The sequence below is a fragment of the Myotis brandtii genome, unplaced genomic scaffold, assembly GCF_000412655.1.
Source record: "Myotis brandtii unplaced genomic scaffold, ASM41265v1 scaffold285, whole genome shotgun sequence".
NCBI lineage: Eukaryota > Metazoa > Chordata > Mammalia > Chiroptera > Vespertilionidae > Myotis > Myotis brandtii.
Genome location: NW_005360891.1, coordinates 4,443,840 through 4,471,636, shown reverse-complemented (window position 1 = coordinate 4,471,636; position 27,797 = coordinate 4,443,840). Strand labels below are relative to the sequence as shown.

Sequence of the window (27,797 nt, the reverse complement as noted above, 5' to 3'; positions counted from 1 at the left end):
GAAATCAGTAAAATATAAAAGCCAGCCCTGACTGGTGGCTCAGTTGGCTGGGCATCATCCCATGCAACAAAAGGTTGCTGGTTTGATTCCCAGTCAGGGCCATACCAGAGCTGTGGGCTCCATCCTGGTAGGGGTGTGCAGGAGACAGCTGGTCAATGTTCTGCTCTCACACTGATGTTTCTGACTCTCTAAAAGTCAATAAAAATCTTTTTTTTTTTTTAAAAAAAGCCAATGTTGTCCAATGCAAAGAAAGTAAGACTTGCTAATCATCCACATGATCCCGGTGCCTTGGCTCTCTCACATTCAGCCTGAGAAATTTTGAAGGAAGTGGTCAGAGCACAAAAACAAATATCTATACCTTAGTGTAATGTTTAAAGTCATAGGACACTGAACCAGACTTTACACCATTTTACTAAATAAGACAATTAATGTTCAAAAGACTCTTTTGAGGCTTGTTACTAAAGGATGAAAAAAAGGAAGTACTTTTAGGGATATGCTTATTCTTCCTGCCATAATAAAATGGCTAAGATAATACACAGAAAATGATATAAAAATACGGTTACATATTTAAATGCCCACTTTTGTCATAAAATCGTTGCAAGCTGCACAGATTGATACAAATGAATAGACATGACTATTAGAAAGAAGCCCCCCAACTTGGAGATTCTGCAATGGAATTGGGAAAAGGCACAAATGTTATTAACATGTTTCAGCTGATGGCATTTTCTCAATGCTATTTCAATAATAAAATACACAAAGAACTCCTTATTTTATAAACCACCAAAGGAAAGATGTAGCAGAGATGATGCATTCTCAGCAGAAAGTAATTTTGTTAATAAAAACAATGTTTTGTGGGAATAACTGAGAAGTGTAACCACTGATGAAGCAGCTGCTCTTTACTGGAATGTTTCAAAAAGATTCCAAGGAAATATTGAGCAGAGAACATCATTTCCTGAATCCTTCATAGGTAAGCTATTTAGGTAAAAGAGTGCATAAATCTAGAAATGCTTAGAGTGCATAAGCTCTTAAAGAATATCCTCCATATTAAAGCAAGGCCGCTAAGATATTGTAGAATTTTAAGAATACTTTGTATTGAGATAAGGAGTAGTTATGAAAATCTTTTGTATAAACATGTCACCATTAGAGAGAGAAAATACTTTAAAGAAACTTTTAAAATAGCATTGGTGGATTTAAAGCTAAGCTACACACTTATTCTTCTACATAAAAGAATATCCCAAATTTGTTGATGATAAATGGATATGACTAATATAATAACGAATGGAATACATTTTTAAAAATTGCCCACATTTTAAACAAAGTTGACATTCAAAGAAATATTTGTTATGAAAAAATAATTTTGAAAAAGGAAGTTAAAAGATTTTCCCAGGTTAAACTATTTTGTTTCTGAAATTGATATGAGTGTGTTTATTTTGAAACATTAATCTCAACACATTTTTTAAAATTTGGAATTTTTTTTTTCACTTGCCAAAATTCTTATAGCCCTGGCAGGGTGGCTCAGTTGGTTGCTCCCATATACCAAAAGGTTGCAGGTCAGATTCCCAGTCAGGGCACATTCCTAGGCTATGGGTTTGATCCCTGGTCAGGGCATGTACAGGAGGCAACCAATTGATCTTTCTCTCTTTCTTCCTCTCTCTCTAGAGGATTAAAAAAAGAAGTACAAATTGAAATTACAAAATATCCATGAGGATGTAAAGTACAGCATAGAAAATATAGTTAATAATATTGTAATAACTATATATGATGGCAGTTGGGTATTTTAATTATCAGTGGATCACTTTGTAAATTATATAAATGTCTTACCACTGTATGTACACCTTAAACTAATATAAAATAATATTGAATGTCAAAAATACAAAAAAAAAGGGATCCTATAAGCTGGTAGTTAGATCTATAGGTTGGATCAAATTTAGGTGCTGTGCATGCGCTCCTGGCCAAAAGCAAACAAACAAGCACACAGAAACCTCCTCTAGTTAGAGAATGGCAGGTTTTCCCAGTCAACAGCCTTTGCTATCCTATATAATAAAAGCCTAATATGCTAAGTGTCCAGTCAACCTGTCAACTGTTCAACCAATCAAAGCGTAATATGCTAATGATATGCTAAGGCTGCTCAACCGCTCACTATGACGTGCACTGACCACCAGTGGGGCAGACGCTCCAACTGCTAGGGTAGCTTGCTGCTGGGGTCCGGCCGATTGGGACTGAGATGGGCCGGACATGCACTGGGGACCTCCCAATGCCTCTCCCCAGCTGTCCAACCTCCTGTGTCCTTTCCCAACCCCGATCGTGCACTGGTGGGGTCCCTCGGCCTGGCTTGCACCCTCTCGAAATCCTGGATTCCACAGGGCAGTGGTTCTCACCTCATCCTCTGGAATGAGGCCCAGAAATCAGGATTTTAAAAAGATTCCCAGGTGATTCTAATGTGCAGCCAAGGTTGAGAACCACTGCCTCAGGGGATGTTGGAGAGCCGATTTTGGCCCAATACCACAGGCCAGGCCGAGGGACCCCACAGGTGCACAAATTCATGCACGGGGCCTCTAGTGTAGAGATAAATGCCAACGGACCCCACTTCTGTCTGCTGTGGGACTTCTCAGAATCTTGCAGATCAGAGACAGCCAATCAACACAATTTCACTGATCCCTTTCTACACAGCAGGCACCCTCTTCGGGCAGCTTATTCCAATTCTTAATGTACAGTCTCACAAAGGCAATAATATAGGAATGAATAATCCAAGGGAGACTACAGTGGAGGCTTTTGTCTTTTTGTACAATAATGGAAATTCCCATGACTCCCTTTCCCGCTCCACTGTCCCAAGACATGCTGTCATCCTGCCCTCTGGGTCTCCCCTCCGGGGTGAGCTCAGGCCAGTACTGCTGCTCGCTGAACACTTGACTCACTAGACTAATCACTAGTTTGGGCGTAGGCCGCTCAAATATTATCAAACAGTTTTGTCATGCTAGGATTCAGTGCTTGTTTCTGTTTTTTTCCCCTTATACTTTAAACAAAAATCTTTAATTTTGAAGAAATGTTATCCACATGATTCTCATTAGTATATCATCTGATGTTCTCTTTACATGAGCTCTTTGATGTTTTAAAAAAATGTGCCTTTGTAATCTTTTTGTTGAAAGCAGGAAGGCATTTTTCTTAAAATATAAACTCTCAGGAAAAAAAATTTGACTTGGGAGATCATTTTGAGCTCCTCCTGTTTTCATTCATGTGTCATGGATTCATCCACCCAACCACCCACCCAACCAACCAAATATGACTTACCACCTAAGCTATCTTAGTATTATGCCAGGTCCTGGAAACACAAAGTAAAATAAGACACGGAATAAGAAATCAAGGAGTTTATAGTCTGGAACAGAAAAAGACAGAGCACATCATTAATCGAGATTCAAGATTGATATAGGCACAATTAGGTTTTAGTAACACAACACTAATTAAATTTGATACCTGTTCAAAATGCTTATTATCTGGAGAGGGAACAAGTATGTTAACAGTTGACTAGAATACAAGTCACACTGTGAGAATCCTGTAATAGAGGTAGAAGTAAAATGCTGTGGGGGCATAAAAGAAGGGGGAGTAATTGAGTTTGGGGAAATTTGGGTGGACTTCAAAGAGGAGGCAATTTTTCCTGGTTGTGAACATTCATAGGCACAAATGTTGGGGACTGAACCAGGTACTTAGATGTTGTAAAGTGACCTAGGTGTGGCAGAGCGGAGCTGTTAAACTAAGTGATGCTACTCATTATTTCGACACATCTGAAAATCACTGGGAAAAGTGGATTATTCTGTTCACATTCAAGATTTCCAATCTCAATTAAGTGTTTAATAGCACTCAGTAAAGTTGGGACTCCTCTGGCCAGTTAGTTGTCTGATTCCCCTAAGTGGCTATTCTGAACCTGTTTTCAAACACTATTTAATTGAACTGCCTATAGTCTCATAAAGTTTCCTTTCCTTCCACTTCCTCTATAAAACAGAGGCCATTAGGTGGCTGTTCTTCCTATGGCAATTCATTCCCTCACAGGTTTTTTGTGTTTTGTTTTAGAGGAAGAGACATTTCTTCTGTACAAACAAAGCCTCTTCTCACTCCACTCACTCTTAACCCTGCGTCCCCAGACTCCTCAAACACTTGCTCCATCCAGGACCTTTCTGGTTCTCCTTTCAGCCTCAGCTCTTGGACAGGCTCATTTTCCTTATCCCGTGGATACACTCACACACCTCTCATCCTACTAACCATCCTATCGTGTTTCTGTCCCTCTAGCATCCTATCTCCTTCCATTCTCCGCCATATTCTTGAAAGTATAATCTTAAACCCAAGCTTCTCAGATTTTAATGTTAATGTAGAGTCACTGAAGAATCTTTTTAAAATGAAGATTCTAATTCGATAGTCTGGAGTGGGGCCTGAGATTCTGCATTGCTAACCAGTCCCCAGTCTGGAAGGCTGTTTGAGAAATTCTAAGTAGTAAGGGTCTAATTCTCCTCAGGTACTTATTTCCCATTTATTCAGAATCCTCTTTTCATCTGGCTCCTAACCCTCTGCCTCTAATGTTGCCTCATCAAAATCACCAATTTCCCCTTAAATGCCAAATCCAATGGACATTTGGCAATCACTCTTTGAGTTTTGCATCCCTGATTCTTAACGCAGTCTACTATGATGCCATTCCCTCCTGGGTTTCCTCTTGCCTATCTAGCCATAATTTCTCATCTCCTTTTTGAATTCTCCTTGTTACCTGCTTCTTTCATTTTTTATGCTCATCAAGTTTTTCTGAGTTCCAGTAATTTTAATTTCTGCCTAGATACTACAGATTCCAAAGTCTTCCACTTTAGTCCTGCTTAAGCTCAGACTCATGTATCCAATTGCCAAACTGAATCACTAGCATGTCAAACTCAACATATAAAACCTAAATCACCAGCTATTTCTCTAAGCCTGTGTTCCCTGTTTGAGACATTTGCACCACCTTCTAGCTAACTAACCAAGACAAAAATAGGGAATGACCTTGATCTCGTCCTCACCTTGTACCTGGTCATTAAGTTCTTTTGATTCTTTCTCTTTAATATCTCTCAAATCCAACTTCTGCAGTCCATTCCCATGGTCACCGCTGACAAAATCAGGTCCTCGTCTTAATAGGCTTGTTAATACTGTCCTCACTGACCCAAAGTTCTCCGGTCTTACCCCCTTCCAATGCATACTGATTGCAGCGAGTACAGTCTTTCTAACGTGTGCAAAACCCTGCGTTGTCTCCCTCTAACAAGAAAGTAAAGCCTTAGCTGAGGAATGTGACTTGAAGTCCTTCACTACCTGCCCATATCACCGCCTCATCTTCTGCTGCCCCTCCTTCAAATAAACTTTACAGTCTGTTCACAGCGAATGACCTGGAAGGCCCATAACTCCATGATATCTGACATCTTTATGCCTTTGCAGTTCCTCCTCTGTCTCCCTATCAAGTACCAATAAACTTTCAAAATAAAGCTTAGAGGCCATATTCTATGAAATGGATGATGTAAATTGAGGGAGGCCCAAATGTTTCTTTAAATTTAAAAACATGTATATATAAAATGTACTACTGAGTAGTATTACTCATTTTTTTTTACACACATTATCACACACAACAAAACACAATACAGTCTTCCACGGACTAATCACTCTTGTCTCACTATTCTCATTGCAACTCAAAAAAAACTTATATCAACTCTAGTAATTTTAAAAATTTTGACTGCTCATTAATGTCTACTTGCTTGTTTTTCTTTTTAGTTTTGAGTTTCTTATGCCTTAATCATCTGTATCCCCAGTACCTTCCTAAAGCTTCATCTGGATGCCAGTAACTGTTCAATAAATATATTTGTTAAATATAATGCACACTCTTTAATTAAATTAAAACTATAAATAATTTCCTAAAGGAAAAGCTTATGTAACTATATTCCTGCATCTCATTATGACTGTTATGGCTCAACCTTTCTCCTAATGGAAATATTAAAATTAATCTGCAGCCTTAATGAGTTTCCTCTCTAACCTTTTACACCATTGTTTTGCTGTTTAGACATTGCCTTAGAGTGCACACAAATGAATATTTTCTGCTTATAACATTTTAGTACATTTTTAGCTGATTCTGGTTCCTTATAGCATATCTAGGGAAAAGATGCATTGAAATTTTTTTATTTATATAAGAGAAACTTAGGTAGAGTAGTCACAGTTCTGTTGGCATAAGCAGTTGACAGTGGCAGCCTCTAGTTCCCACCATCACAACATGCACATAGACTATCTCTGAGGGCCAAGATGGAGGGGATGGACAGCAGGAAACAGACTAGTCTTATGAGTGGATGAAGGAGGAGCTGGCCTGAAAAGGGTGGCATCAGAAGTCATTCTCCTCTCCACCAAAACAAAGCAAAACAAAGTAAAAAATCCTTTCACATTTTGATGAGAGTTAATAGTCAATTTTGAGATTGTTTTTCTTGGTTTAAAAGGCAAAGCCCTGGGAGTTAGTAACCTTCACCATCGTCTGTCATTTGGGATGAGTCTATTGGTTTCTTTCTTGAAAGAATGCAAGAGATGTAATGACTTGTTCAATGTCTGCAGTTCCTAGGAATCCTTTTAGTATGTTCACTCTCATAACCTCAATGGCTAATTTAAAGTAAGTAATCAATAAAGCAATAATCAGAGGAATACATGAGAAAATGTTGACCTTGAATTGGAAGAAACAATTTTTATTAAAAGAGCCAAATCAACTGAAAAAGAAGGCTTCATTAGAACCTTGAACACTAAAACAGAAAATAAGCTACCCAAATATATATCTAAAATAAAAACAATTATAATTGTGTAACAAAATGAGTATTATTTAATAGTATATTTCATATGTTGACTTTATTTTAAAATTAAAAGAAGAGTTAGATCTTCCTCACCCTCACAATATATATATGTTCCAGCAAAGTTGGTAATGAAGTGGATTTCTGAGGTGACTAAAGCTATAAATTTGGGCACCATTTTTTTTTCTGGAGAAAAATGGGCTAATTTTAAAGTGTGAAAATAAATGGTTTAAGAGACTGGTCAAATCTATGAGTGTTGGATTTTATATAAATAGAAGATATTTCTTAATTTTTTAGAGTAATTCAATTTTGTTTAACAAATATGAAAGGTCTACTAAGTACTGTGGGGCATTAAAAGATGAGTAAGAAGCAGACTCTGATAAAACAGTAGGGAATATAAGACAAGGCTCCAAAAATATGTTAAGAGCTGTAAAGAGTATGTGAGTGGAGGGAGGGTGACAATTAGCAGAGGGCATCAGAAAAAGTGTCATGAAGCAGCTACTATTTTGATGCACATAGAGAACTGTTGAAACTTGCCATTCTGAAGGAGATGAACATTATTTTAGGGAGTGGTTCTGAAACCTTAGATTGCATAAGAATCTCACATGTGTGGGTGGGTGGATGGGGGGCTGTAATAATCTATATTAATTAGCTATTATTACAATAATAATGCTTAACAAAACACCCCCAAAATTTAGGGCTTAAAACCAACCCTTAGTGTTTCTCCCGATTATGTATGTAGCTGGGCAGTTCTATTAACCTAAGCCAGGCTCAGTTGATCTCATTTGAGATCACTCGTGTTTCTGGGGTCATCTGGTGGGTCAGCTGGGGGCTGGATGAACTGGGTGGTCTCTAATCCTCCATTAGGCTACTCTGAGATCTTTCTCCTGGCACTTTTCCTAGATTGGAGCTGAATAGGTCTTGAGACCTAGGCTCAGAAGTGACACACAGGTACACCTGCATTCTTTTCGGCAAGAGCGAATCTCAAGATAGCCCCTCATGGGATGGGGAAACAGACTCCACCTGTTTATGGGATGGGTGGCAAAGTCACATTGCAAGGGCATGTACAGAGAAAGGGAAGGGTGGGGTCCTTTCTGTAATCAGTCTAGCACCAAGGCTTCTTCGTTTTATTTTTCTTTCTTATTTTTTTAATCCCCACCCCAGGATATTTTTCCATTGGTTTTTAGAGAGAGTGGAAGAGAGAGGGAAAGACAGAGAAAAATATCAATGTGAGAGAAACACATCGATTGGTTGCCTTCTGCACGAGCCCTGACCAGGGCCCAAGCCAGGGAGGAGCCTGCAATGGAGGTACGTGCCCTTGACCGGAATCAAACCCAGGACCTTTTGATCTGCAGGCCAATGATCTATCCACTGAGCAAAACCAGCTAGGGCAAGGCTTCTTCATTTTGATTGGAATGTGAGTAGGTGAAATGGAGCTACCAGGCGATGCAGGCTGAGGTTAACCTGACATGTTTATTTCAAATGTAGGCAGCCGTGAGGAAACACTGATGAGTTTTGAGTAAGGAAGAAACATCTTTAAAGTCTGGCTTTAACAATAAGCTTGTGTGGATATGGGGTGAACAGGAGCAGAGAGTAGCAGGAGAAAGGGTCTCTTTCCCATTCATGTAGGTGCAAGTTAAAGAGTGTTCAATGTGGTGGTAGTGGGGGCAGAATCAGGAGAAAGGTAAGAAGCTTCCTCATAAGGACTGAAATGGTAAGACTGCTGGTAGGCCTGGAGGCACAGGCGGGGAGTTCTCTGCCTTTTATACCAAACACAGATATTCAACACTCATCCTATTGTTCTACGGGCAGAGTTCCCAGGTTTTGTTGTCAATTGCCATATGCTAACACAGCATTTAATAATTGGCAGGACATAATCGCACAGTGGAGATGTGGGACTCCGACTCATTGCTTTGATTGACCATCCTGATGAAGCTAAGCTTTCTTATCATATCCCAGACTCAAAGATTTTCTAAGATTGAGGCTTGAGTTCATTCAGTATGTGTTGTTTTTTTTCCCAGTGATTCCATACTTCATAGGTCTCTGATTTTAAAATATTTATTTTAAATGATATAAGGTTGCACAAATATGTTATTTTCAATTTTATTTAAATCAAATAAAATTGTGATTGATGTGAAGAAATTTGCATAGAAACCACGAGTTTTATTGAAGCAAAAATTTAAAGACAAAATCCTAATACCTAATTATCTTATCCTGAAATAATTAAATGAAAAGGATATACACATGTTAAATCGCCAAAAACATGTAGGCATTACACAATGCACATAATGAAATCATAAAACATTTTATATTGCTTTATTATAAATAATTGGAAAAAATATTTCATTTCTCAAACCCAGATAACAAAACAGTAAATATCATGCTTTTTTTGTTATTTCATTTTATTTTTGTAATATGACTTGAGGAATAGTATTTCTTATCAAAAGACTGGTTTAAAAAATCTGTAGAAACACAAAAGAATTAAACACTCACTTTCATTCTTTTAAATGAAGGCAATCAAGAAGGTTTTTAGAGGGAGAGACTAATCAGTACTATGAAGGAGTCACCAAGAATAGAAAAACTGTGTAATACCTGCAAATAGCACGCGTAAGGCAAAACAAGGTTGTATACAGATGCATACATATAAAGACTTGATGGTAAATTTTAAAAAATACTTTCTTAAAAATGTGAATAGCTCTATTCTCTCAAATAGAGGAGAGCCATAAAGGCATACCAGATCAAGTCACCAGGTTTGAAATCGGTATTGTTGCTTTGAAGAAAACTTTTATTTTTCTAAAAGGACACCCAATATGTATTTCAATTTTCTTATCTCATGTTTTGATTACACCTGTTCACTATTGTAAACTTGAACACTTAGAGACAGTAGTAACTTCAAACTCACTTAAAATAGATTATACCACAGGCATATCTTCATTAAGAAATTTATAGCAACTAGCAGTCAAAATTTTTTTATTCAATAGGTGACTATGATTAATTTTTGTGTGTATTTTCCTTATGCATAATACAGAGTTTTGCCAATTTTTATCACTAATAATTTTAAAAATCTGAAACTGCTTAAGAAAAACAGAGCCTGAGGGAGAAAAACATGAAGAAATAATGTATTTCATAAAGTAGTGTAGTAGATTTCTTTGAAAACTTGTGTTTATTGGCATCAATTAAGAACAGTGTTGCATATTCCAGATTAAACAGCTATTAGGTTTACTGTGGATATAAACACGCTATATACAATATAATTCTTTTACTTTTCATAGACTTCAAAGTGTATCTTTTATGGAAACTGGAACAGGGTAAATTTGGAAAGCATGTTTCAGTTAGTTAGCAAAAATTAAATTAGCATGAAATAACAGGGTGAAGAGCTGAAGATCATTATTTAAAAATAATGTAGTTACACTCACATGTACACATGCAAGAAAATACTGTAAAATAAACTGTTCCAGTTTACTTGGTTTTACTTCAGTTTAATACACTCTAAAAAACTGCTTTCATGTAGGATATCATGGGAAATATTAAATGCACGTATATTATTTTAAGAGCTTGATGATAAATTTCACATTCGTTAAACTTTACTCAGGCTATAAATATATTTTTATATCAGTCAGTCAGTTTTTAAAGTAAATGAAAACTATAGTGGGGGGGATAATTTTTTACCATATAGGTCCATACTTGATAATGTTCATTTTTTTTTTCTGAGGACTGTATAGAAAAATAAAAGAGTAACAGAGTCTGTCCCGACATCACACTGTTAGCCTTCATGCACTACAATTCATTATGATTCAACAACACGGAGTTTACACTTGAAGATGGGTTAACTGAAATCAATGAGTAAGTATGACTTAGGAATTAGGCTTCTGAAATTCATTATCATTTAACCGACTCAGAGAGCGATGCTGTGCTTCCTGAACTTTTACTAAAATTGTGCAACAGTATAAAGGATTGTTAGTAGGTTTGCATAGAAACACCACCATTTCACTGGTGTGACACATCTTTTCCACGGGATTATGAAAGGCCAGCTTCTATTCTTCATGTACATTCTTTTTGTGGGTGGTTCATGTTCTTCTTCTTCAGTTTTACCTGAAATCAACCCTATTTATCATAGTTCCAAAATAAGATCCAGTAGTAGTTTGAAGCGCGGGGAGCTGAGCGGTTCCTTCCCTTTTGAAAGCATGACAGTGAGTGGCATCCTGGACAGCCGAGCCACACGAGCAGGGTCACCCCGAGCACAGACCTTTGTGAACTCAACAGGCTCCACATCCACAGTCAAGAACCTGGCTGATTTCACAGAACTGCTGCCTGTTGCCAGGAGGGGGACACATGGTTTTGCTCCAGAAGTTTTCAAGAGGTTTCTCATCTGGTAGCGTCTCCAGATTTCTTGGTTGTTTTTTATAAACTGCTCCTGAGATTGTGCCTTCAAAAATCCAAGGGTCGGATCATCATGGTTGCGGAATGTAAGGAGTAACTGGGCCCTTTGAAGTAATGCCACTTTATCCCATTCAGTTTGCCCAGGTTTTGTCCCGCTGTATAGAACATTCCGTTTAGATTGGACGGACCACAAGCATCAAACCACCAGCCTGAATAAAATAATTAGTTAATAATGAAAGAAAGAAGAAACAATTACAAAGAAATTGAAACATTTGGAAATTAATGACATTAACTGAGGGAAATGTGTTCATACTTGTTATGATCGTTTGCAAATACGTAGTAGGCATTCAAGAAATAGCTTGCCCTTAGTAGAACTGTTTTAAATGACACCCGGTTTAGGCATTATATGAACAACCAGAGAGAGAGGAATGCTCTCAGGGAATCAAGTGTCTATGTCACTCCATTGGGACACATTTCCCACGGAATGATGGGAAGCTTCTAGGTTTCATTAAATGGCCTGGATTTATTTGTAGGGCAAAAAAAAATGCAGATACCCTTAAGAGGCATCCCACCTTAAGCCTATTATCGGGAATAGAACAATGAATTATTCGTGAAGAAATTCAGAGGTTTAGACAACTGACATCTAAACAGAGAGAGAGAAAGAGATGTTTTTCCATCTGTTTCATAATTCTGCCAAGAACTGGCCCTCAGCTGCTTCTGAAATGAATTGGACACTGGGCAATGACTATGAGGCTCAGCTTGAATTTGAATTTCTAGCCCTCTCTGTATGTAATAGCAATATGGGAAGTATTCCTCAGTAGTAGCCATGTAGTTCCTATGTAGCAGTGTTTTTCTGAGATTGTTCATGTTCTTTCGAAACCTAATAAGAGGAAAAACAAACAACTTGATCAGTGACATGGGGACCCTATGCTTGCATAGCTCTCCATAAGGATAACTCGGTACTTTATTTTTTTAAATGAATTAAGTTCTCAGATTTTTAGATAAAACATAGTACTTTTTCTTCCTCTCCTGAAGTAACACTGCTGAAATCTTCAGGGAGAAAGTGATGCCAGAGACATTCTGGCATATTTTTACTTGGATACAGTTGACCTCCCTTTGATTGCAGAGTTATACCTAAGGGACTAATAGCCACAGAGAGAGAAAGCTGCGCAGCTGATGTTTAACTGTAACACGAGCATCATCCTGCAGAAACTTTAGAAAAAGTTAAATGGAGAAAAGCTAGTTCTCATTTTTCAATTTTGGAAGATGCATACAGCTGGGTTGTATTTATAAAGTCATACTAGAGACATAACAAGCTGTATTAATTATCAGCTCATACTGGGGAGCAGTAAGGTATGCTGATGAACTGGGAGAGATGCTGTATTCAGTGCCGTTTTACCAACTGCATGCAAAACAACATAGATGTGGAGGCGATGAAAACACAAGGAACAAGAAGGTTCTTTGGCAAGGAAGGAGGAACTGTAACATTCCGCCTTTTGTCTTAAGATTAATTCCTTTAAATATTTCTGATAAGTACAACTAGCAAAAATATGTTATTTATGTTACAAAAGACATTCTAATATTAGGGAATTCATTTACCCTGAAGACTCTCAAAGGAGAAAATGAAACCCAACTTGATTGCAAAGGAGTTTCAACTTTCTCCTCCTTTCCTGTGACCTTGAGGCCCTCTTTCCATCATGTTAATGAGCCTTTCATAGTTTTGCAAATGTCCACCAGGGTCTCTGAAGCAAATTCAGCCACTCTATTGTTGAGAACTACTGAAAATCATGGACTGGTCCTCCAAGCCACATGAGGGCACTTAGAGTAAAAGTGTGGTTTTGTTTGGTTTCTAGAACGTCATAAGAATCCTGGAAGACTGTGGGAAGGCAGATGTCTGTTGCAACAGCAGGCTGGCAATCCACAGCACAGGCCAAAGGACACATTGGTTGGGAAATTTCACATGAGCTTAAGAAAATGACAAGCAACAGTAGGGATACATGAGAGTATTGACTAAATCGATCTTGCGTATGTTTCTAATGAGTACAGCGGGAAAATGTTTGTAGTAGGTGAATGGCATTTTAGAGACATTGAAAGAAGACCAATGGCTGGGTTAGAGTTAACAAGAGAAATGGTGGCCTGAGGTGATAAGGCCTAACGATCAAATCACAGAGTCTTGTTCATTAACCTGAGAAACAGAAAGGCCTGGTCTATACGGGCTCTCTGGCGTATTGAGCTACTTAGCGCTGCACCGAGCAGAGTTTACTTGGCAAATGACTGACAAGTGAGGACAGGCTTCCTGACAGGTTGACTGGCTTTGACTCTGTCTTCTTGTAAAGTCTCTAGGGTCGGAAGTAGCCTTGTTTACTAAAAGTTACATTTGATAAACCATCCATGCTTATTATATTCATTTTTCCATTATTTCTTCATTCAATATGCCATTATTGTTAAGTGCTGTCACACAACACTCAATAAGACAAATATAGTCCCTGCCCTCATGGAACTTACTTCTAATGTGAAAAACAGACAAAAGTAAGCAAATAAATAAATACAAATCAATAGCAAAGAAAGAAGAACACACAGAAGCATCAGGGAGCTGTAAAGGAGACTAGGAGGAAATCTACTTGACTTTCCAAGGTCCTGGAAGAAGTTGATATTTAATGAGACCTCAAGGATGAGAGGGAGGCAGCCACGTGAAGATGGAAAGACTCCTGTAAGCAGAGGGTAGCACCTGCCAATGCCATGGAGAGGAAAGAACGCTTCGAGCTCAGGGACTAAGAGAACATCAGTGCAGCTGGTATGGTGAACAAGAGGGACACTTGCAGGAATAAAGGTGGGAAGTGGACAGTCTTGATAGAAAGTTAAATAATTCTCATGGGAAAATTTATAGTTGATTCAGTCTATTTGTCCATCATCAGGTGAACAAGTGAAACATTCTCTAGGAGTAGGAGTCAACATTTAATCAGGAAAACTAGATCTTTCAGGTTAGATGTTTAATAAAATATTATGTGGAGCCCTCATTCTGTGACTATAATCTGCCAAAGCCATCCTGAGGATAAGTGGCAGCAAGATAAAGGGGAAAAATTTGAATCTAGAATCAACTAAAAAATGTTAACCAATAGGAAGACAAAGGGATCAGATTAAGTAAAACAAAATTACGGACATTAAGGAGTACACCATGTTTTTTTGTTGTTGTTGTTTGTTTGATTTTAAAAAGCATGTTTTTATTGATTTTTAGAGAGAGGAAGGAAGAGGGAGAGAGAGATAGAAACATGGATGAGAGAGAAACATGGATTGTCTGCCTCCTGCACGCCCCCTTCTGGGGATAGAGCCCGAAACCCAGGCATGTGCCCTGGCAAGGAATTAAAACGGTGACCTCTTGATGCATGGGACGATGCTCAAGCAACTGAGCCACATCTGCCAGGCCATAGTTTTGTGTAAGAAAGAGACAATAGACTGTTTAAAAAAATGAGATGACAGCCATTAATACAGAGCTTTTTAAAATCTTATAAACAGCTTGGCTGGTGTGTCTTAGTGGTTGAGTGTCGATTGTTGAACCAGGAGTTCATGCTTCAATTCCTGGTCAGGGCACATGCCCAGGTTGTGGGCTCAATCCCCAGTGTGGGGCATGCAGGAGGCAGCCTATCAATGATGCTCTCATCAGTGATGTTTCTATCTCTCTCTCCTTCTCCTCTTTCCTCCTCTCCTCTCTGAAATCAATAAAAATATATTTAAAAGAACAAAACAAAAATCTTATAAATAGAGGCAGAAAGTCCTGCTTGTGGGCCCATAAGGCCCACTCATTTACCAACTGAGCTGGGTCCTGAAGGGTGGGTGTCTCTGGACAGAAAGAGACTCGAAAGAGAACATGTATGTACTCTCAGACAGCCGGGGAGAGTGTCTGCCAACAGCCTGGGCTGGCTGGAGTGCCAGTGGGTGAGGGGTTGGAGAATAATAGCGCTAGCACAATAAATAGGAGTGACAACACAAAGGTTTTTATTATATTAATTTTTTTTGTAGCAATGGGGAGCCTGTGAGCACCAAATCAGAAATGAGAAGACCCAGACAGTGATGCTGACTTCAACTAATAACTATGAGCTTTAATCAAGAATATATATAAAATGTTATTTTTGAACAGTTAATATATATTGAGGACTCTGCTAAAATATTTTTATGCACTTTCTCATTTTATTCCCCAAATAGCCTTATGTGGTGTGGCTAGTACCACGGTAAAGGCACCAATGCTCAGGTAGTTGAAGGAACTTTTCTAAGAACACACAGCCACAGCTCTTCATTCGTAAGATGTGCTTTATAAATGTCTGATCAACAGTTTTCCCAGCACAGCTTCAGGGATCAAATAAGACAATGCGCTTTTTCCTTTGTTCGTTATCTGTCTGGGAGTAACAAATAAGCAACATGCTAAACAAGTTAAGCTAGAAAAGGCACTTTAAGTTTGAAAGAACTCGGTGATGTAAGCAAAGGAGAGAAGAAAGCAGCTTCCATCGGCTGCTGAGACAACTGATAACATGTCTCAAATGTTTTAAAATTGGCAACTGCTGAGATGCACTTTGCCAAGCATTTTTCTTCATAACCTGTAACCTCATGTATATTTTAATAAGAAATCTGAGATGCATGCTTCTAATTCATTTACACTTAACTCATTAAAATTTAGTTTTGTAATAACTACCCCGCGCTTCCTAGGCCTTTAAAAATCATTCAAGTCTTTTATCTTTGAAGCAGAAATTCGTATTTTATCACCCATACATGAAAGTTTGCCCAGAAAATAGGAATTTAATTTTAAACTCGGTATTCAGGAAGTTCAAATTTATTTAAAAGTCAGGAAACCTAACTCTCAAATTCTGATCTAAACAAAATGTCTCTCAACACGCTTTCCTAAGGTAACAAGTATAGCAAGATAAAAAGATATATCTGTTTTTATAGGTTCCTTTCATTCATTTTCAATGCATGCATTCTAATCATCAGTATGCAAAAGAGCTTGCACAGAAAATAAGATGTTCCTCTTTTATCACCAAGGATGAAGCTGAACTAAACTGATTGGTGCCACTGTTATCAGTGGAATCATCACAAAATACCTTGTGCTGAATCATGTGCACAATGTTGGCTTTAGGCCAAGGATGTCGCTCCCGCCCCCCCCCTCCCCCCGCCCCGTTTCTCTTTTTTTTGGTTCGAAAGATGAAAAGTTATTTATCCTGGCGAGTAATCTTGAATTCATTTAAAACCTCTAGGTATTCTCTTACTGTCTCTTCCCTCCCTTGGACTTCATTTCATGTCAAGTCATTAAAACGTGCTGCAAAGTAGGGTTGAATTCTTGTGTTTGAACGCCATTCCTTTAACAGAGGCAGAGGGAGGAGTGGACAAGGTGATGGCTTATATGAAGGTTGCGTTCAAGTCCTATGCCTGACACAAATTTTGTGACTTTTGGATAATTATCTAACTTTTCTGCATCTCAGCTCTTGCCTAATTCAAAGGGCTTTTAGAAGAATTGTGTAAGTTATTAAATACAAATTACTTAGGATAATGCAAAAATGCCTGTTAGACAGCAAGACGGCAATAAATATTCACTATATCATTGTCAGAGTAAAATGCAAACAAAATTGATTATTTCTCATTGATTATCAGTTATTAACCTTTGGTAACAGCTTTGTGCTATAGAGCTATTGATTCTGGTTCATTATCCAAACTTATCCTTTGAAAGACATTTTCTGATTTTTTTTTGCTCTTTTCCAAGAAGCGAAAATTTCCCCCAGAAAACAGGAATATAGTCCTAAACTTTGTACTTAGGATGTGAAAATTTATTTGAAAGTCAGGAACCAAATAGTCAAATTTTTTCCAATTTAGAAATTTAGTCTTCTGGGGTTTAGTTATTCTTAATATTTAGGCCAATCTTCTATATTCATCGCTTTGTTCCATGTGTACATGCAAATATTGCACATATACATACTTATGTATCTTTAAGTTCACGCAATGTCACATTCATACCCATGTTGATTTATTTTTATGTCTTCTCATCAGGATTACTTGTAATTTAGTTATGTCCTTTCAGATTCAGGGAAAACATATTCATTCATTTAACCAACATTTATTGAGCACTATGCTAGACACGGAGGATACAGTGGCAGATAGCATGAAGTCCCTGCCTTGAAGAAATGTAAATTTTTGTGGAATAGGTTTACAGATTATGTAACAAATAAATTGCTTTGACATAAATAGTGCAATATAGATTTTTGTGGTCAACCTTAAATTATCAACATGGATCTTTTCTTTCAACATTTTTGTCTTAAAATCTAGGGAATGCCAGTTATCTGACAATGCTTAGCACATCCTTCTTGGGCTATTAAAAACTCTAAGATGACCCTATTTTCCCCCAAATCTTGTCACTTCAACCAGTTAGAGAAGCTACTAATTTCTTGCATTTTCTTTGTCTTCTTCAAGATTACATAGAAGATAAGACAAGCATTTATCAACTCTAAGCTGTTAGCATCTGCTAAGTTCTAGGGTGTATAAAGAAATTTATGTGTATGGCTTTATCCCCTTTCAGGACTGAACTGAGAGATATCCTTTGTTAGCTTTAGCAAGACTTGTCTGCCGGCTGACATAGTTTATGCGTGGGAAAAGACACTGAAGTTTTCCCCACAACAGATTTCTCTCTGCAGAAGATTAGGCCACATTTTTTCATAGCTTTTATATTATACACTAAATATGGAAATTGTGTTGAAAGAAGAGTAAGGTAAGAAAAAGAATTTAAAACAATACCATGTTTTGTTTTTGCTGGCAACCTTTAGTGATTGCAGTTTCTAACAGACTTTTAGAAATACTTATTTTGAAGAATGCTAATGTAGTACCACAGACCACATTTTCTTTGAATGTAAGTTTGCTTTGAATATGACAATCTAGTGATAAAAATTTTTCATTTTCATAATTTGGAAGTCAGATGTTCTTTGCATATTTATTTTTATATACAATAAGTCCATATAAAAAAGGCATGTATTGAATGAGATTACTTTTTCATTTTCTTAATGTTAAACAGTAGGTAAAACATTACATTTATAAGAAACAGATTCCTTTCTTTGGGTTCAGGAGGGCACAGTAGGAGCTTTCCTGTGGGACTAAAAAATTATTTCCTACAGTCATCTTAAATATATCCCGCCTGCTACTTAAATATGCAGATTTGTCACCATATGCTATATAAAGGGAAAGAACTTACAAATTTTCCTAATGTCGATGGAATCATTGAGCACAGATTATTTCTGGCTTATAAATCTATGTTGACAAATCATCTCTATTTAATGATTAATAGAGGGGTCACATCCATAGAAAACGTGTGTGGAAATTTTGAACTCAAAATATAGAGTTTGATTTCATAAGAAATGTGTAATGAAACATGAAAATTTTTCAAAATTTAAATTGGATGGAAGAATTGCTGGCTTTTGGGTAAGGCAGGAATAGGTACATATGCTTCTGTGAAAGGAGCCGTAACACATGGTGGTACCTATTCCTATTGATGGAAATGTGCTTTCTCAGCCAACTACACCTCCTTTCCACCCAGCCATGCACTATGAATTACAACCCATGCACTGAAATTACTATTACTGCAGCCACAGTGAGGACATGGATAAGGGAATCGCAGAACCAGAAGAACATGGAAGGGACAATCTTTTCTGGATCCACAATTACAGGGACATGCCTAAGAAAGCTCTTTCATACAAATAGCCTTAAGCTCTCTTGGTGAAGGTGTCCATAACTAGAAATGCACACTCCTCCCTGGCAATCCTTCCGACCTTTGATCGTGGACACCCCACCTACGTTACTTCTCCATTCCTGCCACAGCTCTATCACAGGTTATACTGTGTTCTTAGAACTTGCAGAGTTTTTAAAATTGTGTTATTTCTTATTTACTTTTTCTGTGGATGGTCTCCCTCAAGAGAGGAGGGTTCTAGTCTAACTTGCTCAAATCTCTAATAGTAGTTGACCCTTCATGCTCATTAAACTATGTTATTGTTAGAAGTTAGGAAGTTAGAATGTTAGAAGAAAGATCAAAATGTTCTACCATATGTCTAGCTGAAATACCTTCTGCTTTCAATTAAGCCCACCCCCTGTTGTTCAGTGTTGGACAGATAAGGGTAAACAATGATACCACATTCTCCAACTATAATCCCTCCATCTACTTGAAGAAAACTATTGAGGACAGCTAGTAGGCAATAAATCTTACTTTACCCTAAATTCCTTTTAGAAGAAACAAAGCAAAAACATAAACAAGATAAAAAAGCTTTAATTGATGATGACAGAGAACTATAAATTATTAGTTTCAAAGAGTATGGAATCTCACTGCTTAAAAAAGACTATTTTAAATAGGCAACAAGTTCAAATTCAATTTTTTTAAAAGGAAATCATTAGATGAGAAAGTGGTTCTGAGAGAAAATATGACAGAGAAAACAGAGTGATGGGGAGGAGCTAAGTAGATGCAAGTTCCAGGCAGTACTCACATTACCTGAACTGTCACATGCATCCTTACTTTTAAATAGGCAACAAGTTCAAATTCAATTTTTTTATTGAATTGATTATTAGATGAGAAAGTGGTTCTGAGAGAAAATATGACAGAGAAAACAGAGTGATGGGGAGGAGCTAAGTAGATGCAAGTTCCAGGCAGTACTCACATTACCTGAACTGTCACATGCATCCTTACGCTCTCCAGCTCTTAGCTATCTAAATTCCACACATGAGCTTTGTAGACTGAAGAGCTTTGCAAGACCTGGATTCTTTCAAAAGGATTTTTGATAGGGTAATGGCATTTGTTACAAAGACACATTTACTTAGAGTATTCCAGCCCAAGCAATGGAAATTTTCTCTCCCCAACATATGTGTTTATTGGTGAGTAAGAAGCGGGTCCAAGAATGATTATGGATGAAAGAACATGACAAAGTACACTCATTTGAAGCAGAAATAAAACCATAAATCTGAGCAATGAAGTTTTCACATCGACAACCAAGAGGTGCATTCTTCTCTTTACTTTGCTCTACGTTTTCATTATTATGACAGAACTATGAACATATTGGATGCTCTTCTAAGGAAACATTCGAAAGATTTTACTGTTGGTCTCTCATGTGTTGTATTTATTTGGTAAGAAAAATTATCTGTAAAAATAGACATGAAGAAAATGAGTGTGTTTCGGTATTAAAATGGGCAGAAAAGTGGACAATCAAAGTCTTTCTGTCTTTGTATCAAGTTTCTGATAATTCCCTCCATGGGATCAGGAAGGTAATAAAAATAAAAAATTTCTCTTTGGAAAAAAGTTTAAAACTTAATCTGTCTGTGCTCACTTTGGCAGCCCATATACTAAAATCTACCATTAAAATATATTTTAAATTTCTAACAACTGCTTTGGGGAGGGGGTCATAAGATTACATAGACAGGACTTTTAACTGTTTGATGAGGTTAAATGTGATGCCAAATGGCATGTTTCAAGCTTAAGAAGAAGGTTATGATAGAGGCAGAGTCATACTGGGCTGGCATTGATAATACTAGAGCTGGTCTCATGCTGAAAAGATGTTAATATAAATGGAGTGGTTGGGGTCAATGGAATGTCATTTGCTGTAGTATTAATGGAGATTGCGGCGGGGGGGTGGGGGTGGGATGAAGGTAGAAAGGCTTCTCCAAAACCTTCTCTCCATACTCTTCTATGCTCTGTTAATTGATGAGAAAAATGTCAACTTAATGATTCATTTCATTGGCTTCAAAATTTGAAAGCGATTTAAGGGTTACAAGATGGTTATTCATTCATTCATGCACCATATTTTTAATTGAGCTCCCATGTGCAACAATCTACTGCACTAGATGTTAAGGATGAAATGATGAGCATTAATTTACTTTTGTTTTCCTTCTGTGCAAAGTGGAGATTAGAGTTCCTTTCCCTACTTATGTCACTGAGTTTGGAGTTCAAGTATGACAGTACAACAAATAAAATAGCATGTAATAACAATGCTAATAGTATCACATTTTGGGAAGAAAAATGTTAGATTTAAACAGTTTTGGTTTTTTTACTGGAATGAAAAGGTGTTTTGTCGTAGAATAAGAGAGAGAGAGAATCAGAACAGTTGAAGGTGGGAGTGCTAGCTATTCCATTAAGAGAAGGGAATAACACTAAACCTGTGAGGAGAAACACTGGGCAAAAAGCTTCCTTTACAATTTTGTTTGGTGCCAACTCCTTCTCTGTCAGAGCCTATAACATTCTTGAGCCTCATGATTTGCCAGTGGGGGTTAGCTTAGTGCTTCTCAGACTTCAGTCAGTCATCTATCAACTTTGCAGTTTTTGCCATAGCTGCTTAGAACTTTTATTAATACTTAATAAAAATAAAAATAGTGTTCTTTAAATCAATGATTTGTTAAATATCAAATATTGTGAATACTTGTTAACGTGCAAAGTTTATATCATTCCTTTAACTAGAAAATCAGTACCACTTGCTATAATAAAAGGTAGATATGAAGCTCAATATAATTAAAACAGAATCACTTTATTTAATTCTAGGTAGGTGCCATTGCCTGGTCAAGGCCAGGAGCCTGCGAAGAAAGTTTAGTTTTTTCTTTGCTAAGAAGGGTAATTATTGAGAAAGTGCAGAGGAATCGTACAGATACACTAGCATCAAATTGAGAATTTTCCTTTTACACAATCAGAGTTGGAAAAATACTAGAAAGGAAGGTGAAAAAAGGATTAACTTTCTTACCCAGAGATACAATCTTATTTAATGGTCTCTCTTACACCAGCTCCAATGTCTTGCAGAGGTCAATAGCATATAATGCAAAGTCCTGTATAGCTGTTCTTAACTGTATGACTTTAGATTTAACTATACCTCTTTATTCTTCTTATTCCATTTCAACAGAATTGTCAATGAACTCTCCTATGCAGTTGCAAAACATTTTGTAAGATTACCCCCTCCCCCCGCCCACCTCTCTCCCCATTATGCTGCATTATCAAATTATTGTTTATTCCACTATGGGTATCAGTATGATTATTGAGTAGGTAGAGTAACTGGGACTTTAAGAGGCTAAAGAATTTATTCAGGATGAAGCTTAGCATGCCCCCTCTTAGGTATGGGGGGAGGAGGCAAATGCCTAAATGTGCTGGCATATCTTGCAGAAGGACACATGGGAAATTAGTGGGCAGAACAAATGATCTCTGGGGACTTGCTCTTAAGTTTCCCGACCAGAAGATCATCATAGTCCTTTCTCATAGATAAGAAACCTCAAGCCGCAAACCACTACAACATAACGCAGAGAATGGACCCATAGGACTTACCTCCTGTGAGCATGAGGGCGCATTTGCACAGACAGTTGTCATTATCGGCATCTTTAGTGCTGAAATCAGCGCCATGTATGACCAGGCTGCTCTGCTGTCCTGCTGTCCCACTGTGACCCTTCAAATACAACCTGAAGTTTAAAAAAAAAGGGGGGGGGAGAAAAGAAAGAAAGAAAAAGAAAGATAAGCCATTTAACAGAATAAGAAAACCCAGAGGACTGGTTTGTTGAATGTATGCCTTTTTCGTTATTTTTTTCCCCTCTTTTCTTTTAGGGAACAAATTTATTTTTTTTCCAGAAAACATTAGGAACCATAAAAACCAAGCTCAATATTTGGCAGTACCAAAAGCAAAATACAAGTAAAAATAACATTTAGACATCATGGTTAACCTTAGAGAAACATGTTTTAAAACACCAGGTTTAACACTCTCCTGCACAGAGTAAAACAAGTTTACTCCACTGCGCTGAGATGGACTTTTAAAAACTGACATAACTTTTTAAAATTAAAAGAAAAAAAAAGCACCCAGTTCTAACCCTGGAATCTCATCATTTATAAAATAACATATTCAAATGTCCGTGAAAATAAACAGCTGGTAAACCTGAAAACAAATCTTTCACTGAGTGAATTCAGATTCCACAGGATCTAGTGCGTGAGAGCTGGGGAAGGACAGCTCTGGTCCCACTCAGCTCGTACCAGATACAAACAAATGCAAAAGGAGTTCAAAACAAACTACTCAACCAAACTCTGTAGAGGAGCAGCTTTCTTTCACAAAGTAAAAGGAACCCAGTTCCACAGAGTTGTGTGTTCTGGGAGCACAGGCCAATTTTACTCCCAGAATCCCAGAGTCTTGCACTATTGAAATAAAAGTAATTTTTGTCTTGGAGCAAGTCTAATGAAGGCACAAAATTCTACCCTCCGTGTTTCCCCAAATGATACTTACAATGCTCTTATCATCCTTTCAATATGACTTCAACCTATTAAGAGGTAACATTCTAAATATGTAAAGGTGTAGGAGGAAGTTCCCGCTCATCTGCATTAGCACGGCCCTGTCTATTCTCTTTGAAACCCTTCCAGTCAGGTTTGCCAAGCAGGATCCCTCATGGAGGATTAAAAAATAGATTCCCATGCTCACTAGTCTTTAAGCAAACATAGCCTTTGGTGCAGGAAGACTTAATATTTACAATACTTCCAAACATTTTATAATTTAAGAATAAACGCCTCGCCTAAAGCTAATTTCACAGCCCCTTAATGTTATAATCTGGACATTTTGTTTTGTAACTCTCTTCGGTGTCTGTCTCCTTTGGCTTTTTGCAGTACTTTTGCCCTGGAGGAACCCTTGAGAAAACTTTCAAATCAAGGGACCCTTCCTGGTACGTGAGCTGTGAGCACTCAGTTGAAGGATACCATTACTTCCCAGAAAGCCAGACCTGTCAGACTGGGACTCCCCGGGTTCTGTCTCTTCTCTCAGACAAAATCTCAGGCTGAAGATTTAGAGAAAGCATTTCTCTCCCAGCCATTCACACGGAGGGAAATGCTGTTTAATTTGGTTTTGTACTTCTTCAAGGAGAGTTTTAGTTAAGGCTTGAGAGTTGTGACTGTCTCTCTTAATGCTCAAGCCGCAGTGGCTGTATAAACATTGCAAGAGTTCCTTTGGCAGCATGACTGTTAGACTCCATCCTTTTTTTTTTTTTTTTACTTTATTGTTGACACTATCACAGATATCCCCCTTCCCCCTCCCTCACCTTTTCCCACCTCCACCCACCCTCTGCCCTTCCCTCTGGCCATCACCACAAAGTTGTCTCTGTCCATGGGTTATGCATAATGTTCTTTGGCTACTCCCTTCAGAGTCCATTTTTAAAAAAATCTAAGAATCTTGTCACTTTCAAGGAAAAAAAACAAAACAACACTTTCTCCAGGACCTTGCAGAAACTTGTTCCTTTGTTCACACAATAAAAAATGATAAGTAGACTTGTTTCTGTAGCCATTCTTCATCTTCACAGTATTCGGCAAAATCTGCCCAGTATTTTCTTGTACTCACTTCCAGCACAAATGATTTTTTTTTTCCCTATGAAAGGTCATTTACATTTGACTCAAATCCTTCGTGACTTGATTGGCAAGTTCAGATTTAGCTCCTCTCTCACCACCTACCTGGGTTTCAGATACCGGTTTGTCTACCCCAGCTCCTCACTACTCTCTGGTACCACCTGCTGGTCATTTTTTTCCTTCTGCTGGGTCATTTTGATTTGATCTGTCACCAGATTCCAATTTAGCACCTTTCTCATTTCCTGCTTGTGCTGCCCGCTTTGGGGTAAGCTGTGCCAGGTCCTTAGAGCTCTCACCATGTCCTGAAGATTATGTTTTCTGAACAACGTGTAATCGTTCACAACACGCAGGCAACAGACAGTGTTAACGATTTCTACTACCACGGTGTTCTGTGGATTGGTAAAATCCACTTTGTTTTCTGAATTGAGGCTTCCTAGGATTCCTGCCAATCTTTTGATAACTCTTTCTCTATCCATGTGACTGTTATTTCAAGATTTATATACAATGTGAAATGGACCTTTATTTGGAGCTTTAAACCAGGGTTCCTAAAAAGATACCTTTCATCCAGCTGGCATGGCTCAGTGGTTGAGCATCAACCGGTAAAATCCACTTTGTTTTCTGAATTGAGGCTTCCTAGGATTCCTGCCAATCTTTTGATAACTCTTTCTCTATCCATGTGACTGTTATTTCAAGATTTATATACAATGTGAAATGGACCTTTATTTGGAGCTTTAAACCAGGGTTCCTAAAAAGATACCTTTCATCCAGCTGGCATGGCTCAGTGGTTGAGCATCAACCTATAAGCCAGGAGGTCATGGTTCCATTCCTGGTCAGGGCACATGCTCGGGTTGCGGGCTTGATCCCCAGTGTGGGTCGTGCAGGAGACACCTGATCAATGATTCTCTCTCATCACTGATGTTTCTCTCCCTTTCCCTTCCTCTCTGAAATCAATTAAAAATAAATATATATTTTTAAAGACATTTGTCATATCTTCTCAGAAACCTTGCATGTGCCTGAGATGGGTAACGCTGGAAGAATAATCTGGATCTCCTTCCTCTTGGTTTTGTACACATCCTGGAGAATATGATGCACCAATTTCCCAGATTCTACCCCCAGTGTCCTGATGGAGACTGCGCTGTTCGCTCCACTCTCCACCCACTGCAGTCTTCTTAGCTTCATCTCTGTAGATGCCTTCATGTAACCAACTGCTTTCTTCAGGACAGCCACCATGTCACCATCTTCTCCTCATTCCAGAGGGCTGCTGATCTCTGTCTGTAAACTTTTTCAGGCCCATACAAGCCGTTGCCATATTCATTGAGCAGGTATATGCTTCCTCCCCACACTTGTCCCTCATTGGCATTGCAGGTGATGAGAATGCCCTGCAGCCCGGGTCCCACATGCCGGGGTCATTGCCACTGCAGCAGAGGCACTGCTCTGAGTCCCCACTCCTGCTGGCGAGGGCTGGTTACTGTGTTCTTCCTTCTTTGAACTCAGCCCTTCTAACAAGCTGCTACAAGATCCAAGCTCTCTGAAACCTAAAAAAAGGGGGGGAGAGAGATGGAGGGAAGGAGGAGGGAAGAAGAGAGGACTCCAAAATTACACCAAGACGCTATGGCTTGTGTGCTTGCTGTTTATTTTACTATGCATTTTCAAACTCATATGGTTCTCTAATAATGCAGGATTGACAGCAGAAAATGGGTTTATTTTATTATTGTTAGTATTAATCTCTAAACAAAAATGCCTTTAGAGTACCACTATTGCATATCACTCACTGTGTTAATTTAAAATACTGGTGATGTGCTAAACATTATTATTAGTAGCGACAAGAATAACAATTCTCATTGACTAAGGACTTGCTCTGTGCCAACCCCTCTGTGAAATGCTTTGCAGCTGTTATTAAATTTAATTGTGACATTGAATTTGTGTTATGGGCATCAATATTTCCATTTTTCATAGCAAGGCTTAGAAATGCTAAGTAAGCTGGAATTTAGCCATGCTTTTCAAATCCAAACTCTTATTCATTATGCATTCCCTGGATAAATGTTTGTTGAGCACATACTATATTCCAGAAATTGTTCTAAGTACTTCAGATAGAGCAGCAAACAAAAAGACAAAACAGCCATGTCCCGAGGGGCTTGCATTCCAGTGGTTTCGCTAAAATTAAGTTCAAAATCCCAATTGTTTAACCTCAAATACGGCATTCTTCAACAGCCCTACCTTATTCTCTATTTCTTACATCTATAAAACTGCCAACAACAACAAAAGTTTCTTGTGGCACAGGGGTTGAAAATCACTGGGGTAAAGGATAGAGATGGAAAAGGTGTGTTTTGTATATGATAAGGTAGTTGTTAACAATAATGAAGAGACAAGGATAATCAAAATCCTACAATAGAGAAGTAGCTAAACAGGCTACTGATCACCCTTATCCTATATAATAAAAGCCTTATATGCAAATCAACCAAACGGCAGAACGACTGGTCGCTATGACGTGCACTAACCACCAGGGGTAGATGCTCAATGCAGGAGCTGCCCCCTGGTGGTCAGTGCACTCCCACAGGGGTAGCACCGCTCAGCCAGAAACCGGACTCATGAATGGTGAATGCAGTGGCGGTGGTAGGAGCCTCTCCCACCTCCATGGCAGTGCTAAAGAGCAGCGAGTAGGCAGGCAGTAAGGAGCAAGGGGTCCCGGACTGTGAGAGGGTACAGGCCGGGCTGGGGCCCCCCCCCCCCCAGTGCACAAATCTTGTGCACCGGGCCTCTAGTAATATAATATAGGTCACCTAAAAAAAAAAGATATGCACTGGAAGACATGGAAACCTAGTCAAGATATAATAAGTGGAAAGACAGGGTACAAAGCAGTATGTTCCATTTATGTAAGAGGGAGTGGGAGAGAGAGAGGAGAGAGAGAGGGGGGGGGAGAGAGAGATGGAGGGAATGAGAGAGAGAAAGTCTGGAAGGATAAACAGAAAATGTTTAGAGAAGCTTGATAGTCTGATTCAGGTAACTTTTCACTTTCTTCATTAACCTTCTGTAATATCTGAATCTTTAAAACTAGTGTCTTAATTTTGTGATTTATTTATTTATTTTTTAAATTGCTTTATTGCTTAAAGTATTACAAAGAGTATTACATATGTCTCCTTTTTTTTCCGCCCTTAACAATCCCCCGGCCTCCCCTACCCCCCAGTGTCTTATGTCCATTGGTTATGCTTATACGCATGCATACAAGTCCTTCGGTTGGTCTCTTA

The 27,797-nt window shown here is 38.3% G+C and overlaps 1 protein-coding gene and 1 pseudogene across 5 annotated transcripts in view; both read right to left on the bottom strand.

The window, feature by feature from the left end:
• Positions 1-9,005: 9,005 nt before the first annotated feature.
• The window catches only part of ANGPT1 (angiopoietin 1), a 242,976-nt gene continuing 224,184 nt past the window's right edge, over positions 9,006-27,797 (bottom strand). For all 5 annotated transcript variants that reach the window (XM_014541985.1, XM_005869066.2, XM_005869067.2 and 2 more), the window contains 2 exons: positions 22,510-22,640; positions 9,006-11,410 (listed from right to left, as the gene is read on the bottom strand). In XM_014541985.1, the coding sequence (XP_014397471.1) occupies positions 11,250-11,410; positions 22,510-22,640 (292 nt within the window). In that variant the 3' untranslated portion in view covers positions 9,006-11,249. The remainder of the gene's footprint in view (positions 11,411-22,509; positions 22,641-27,797) is intronic.
• On the bottom strand, positions 24,575-25,958 carry LOC102250330 (annotated as a pseudogene).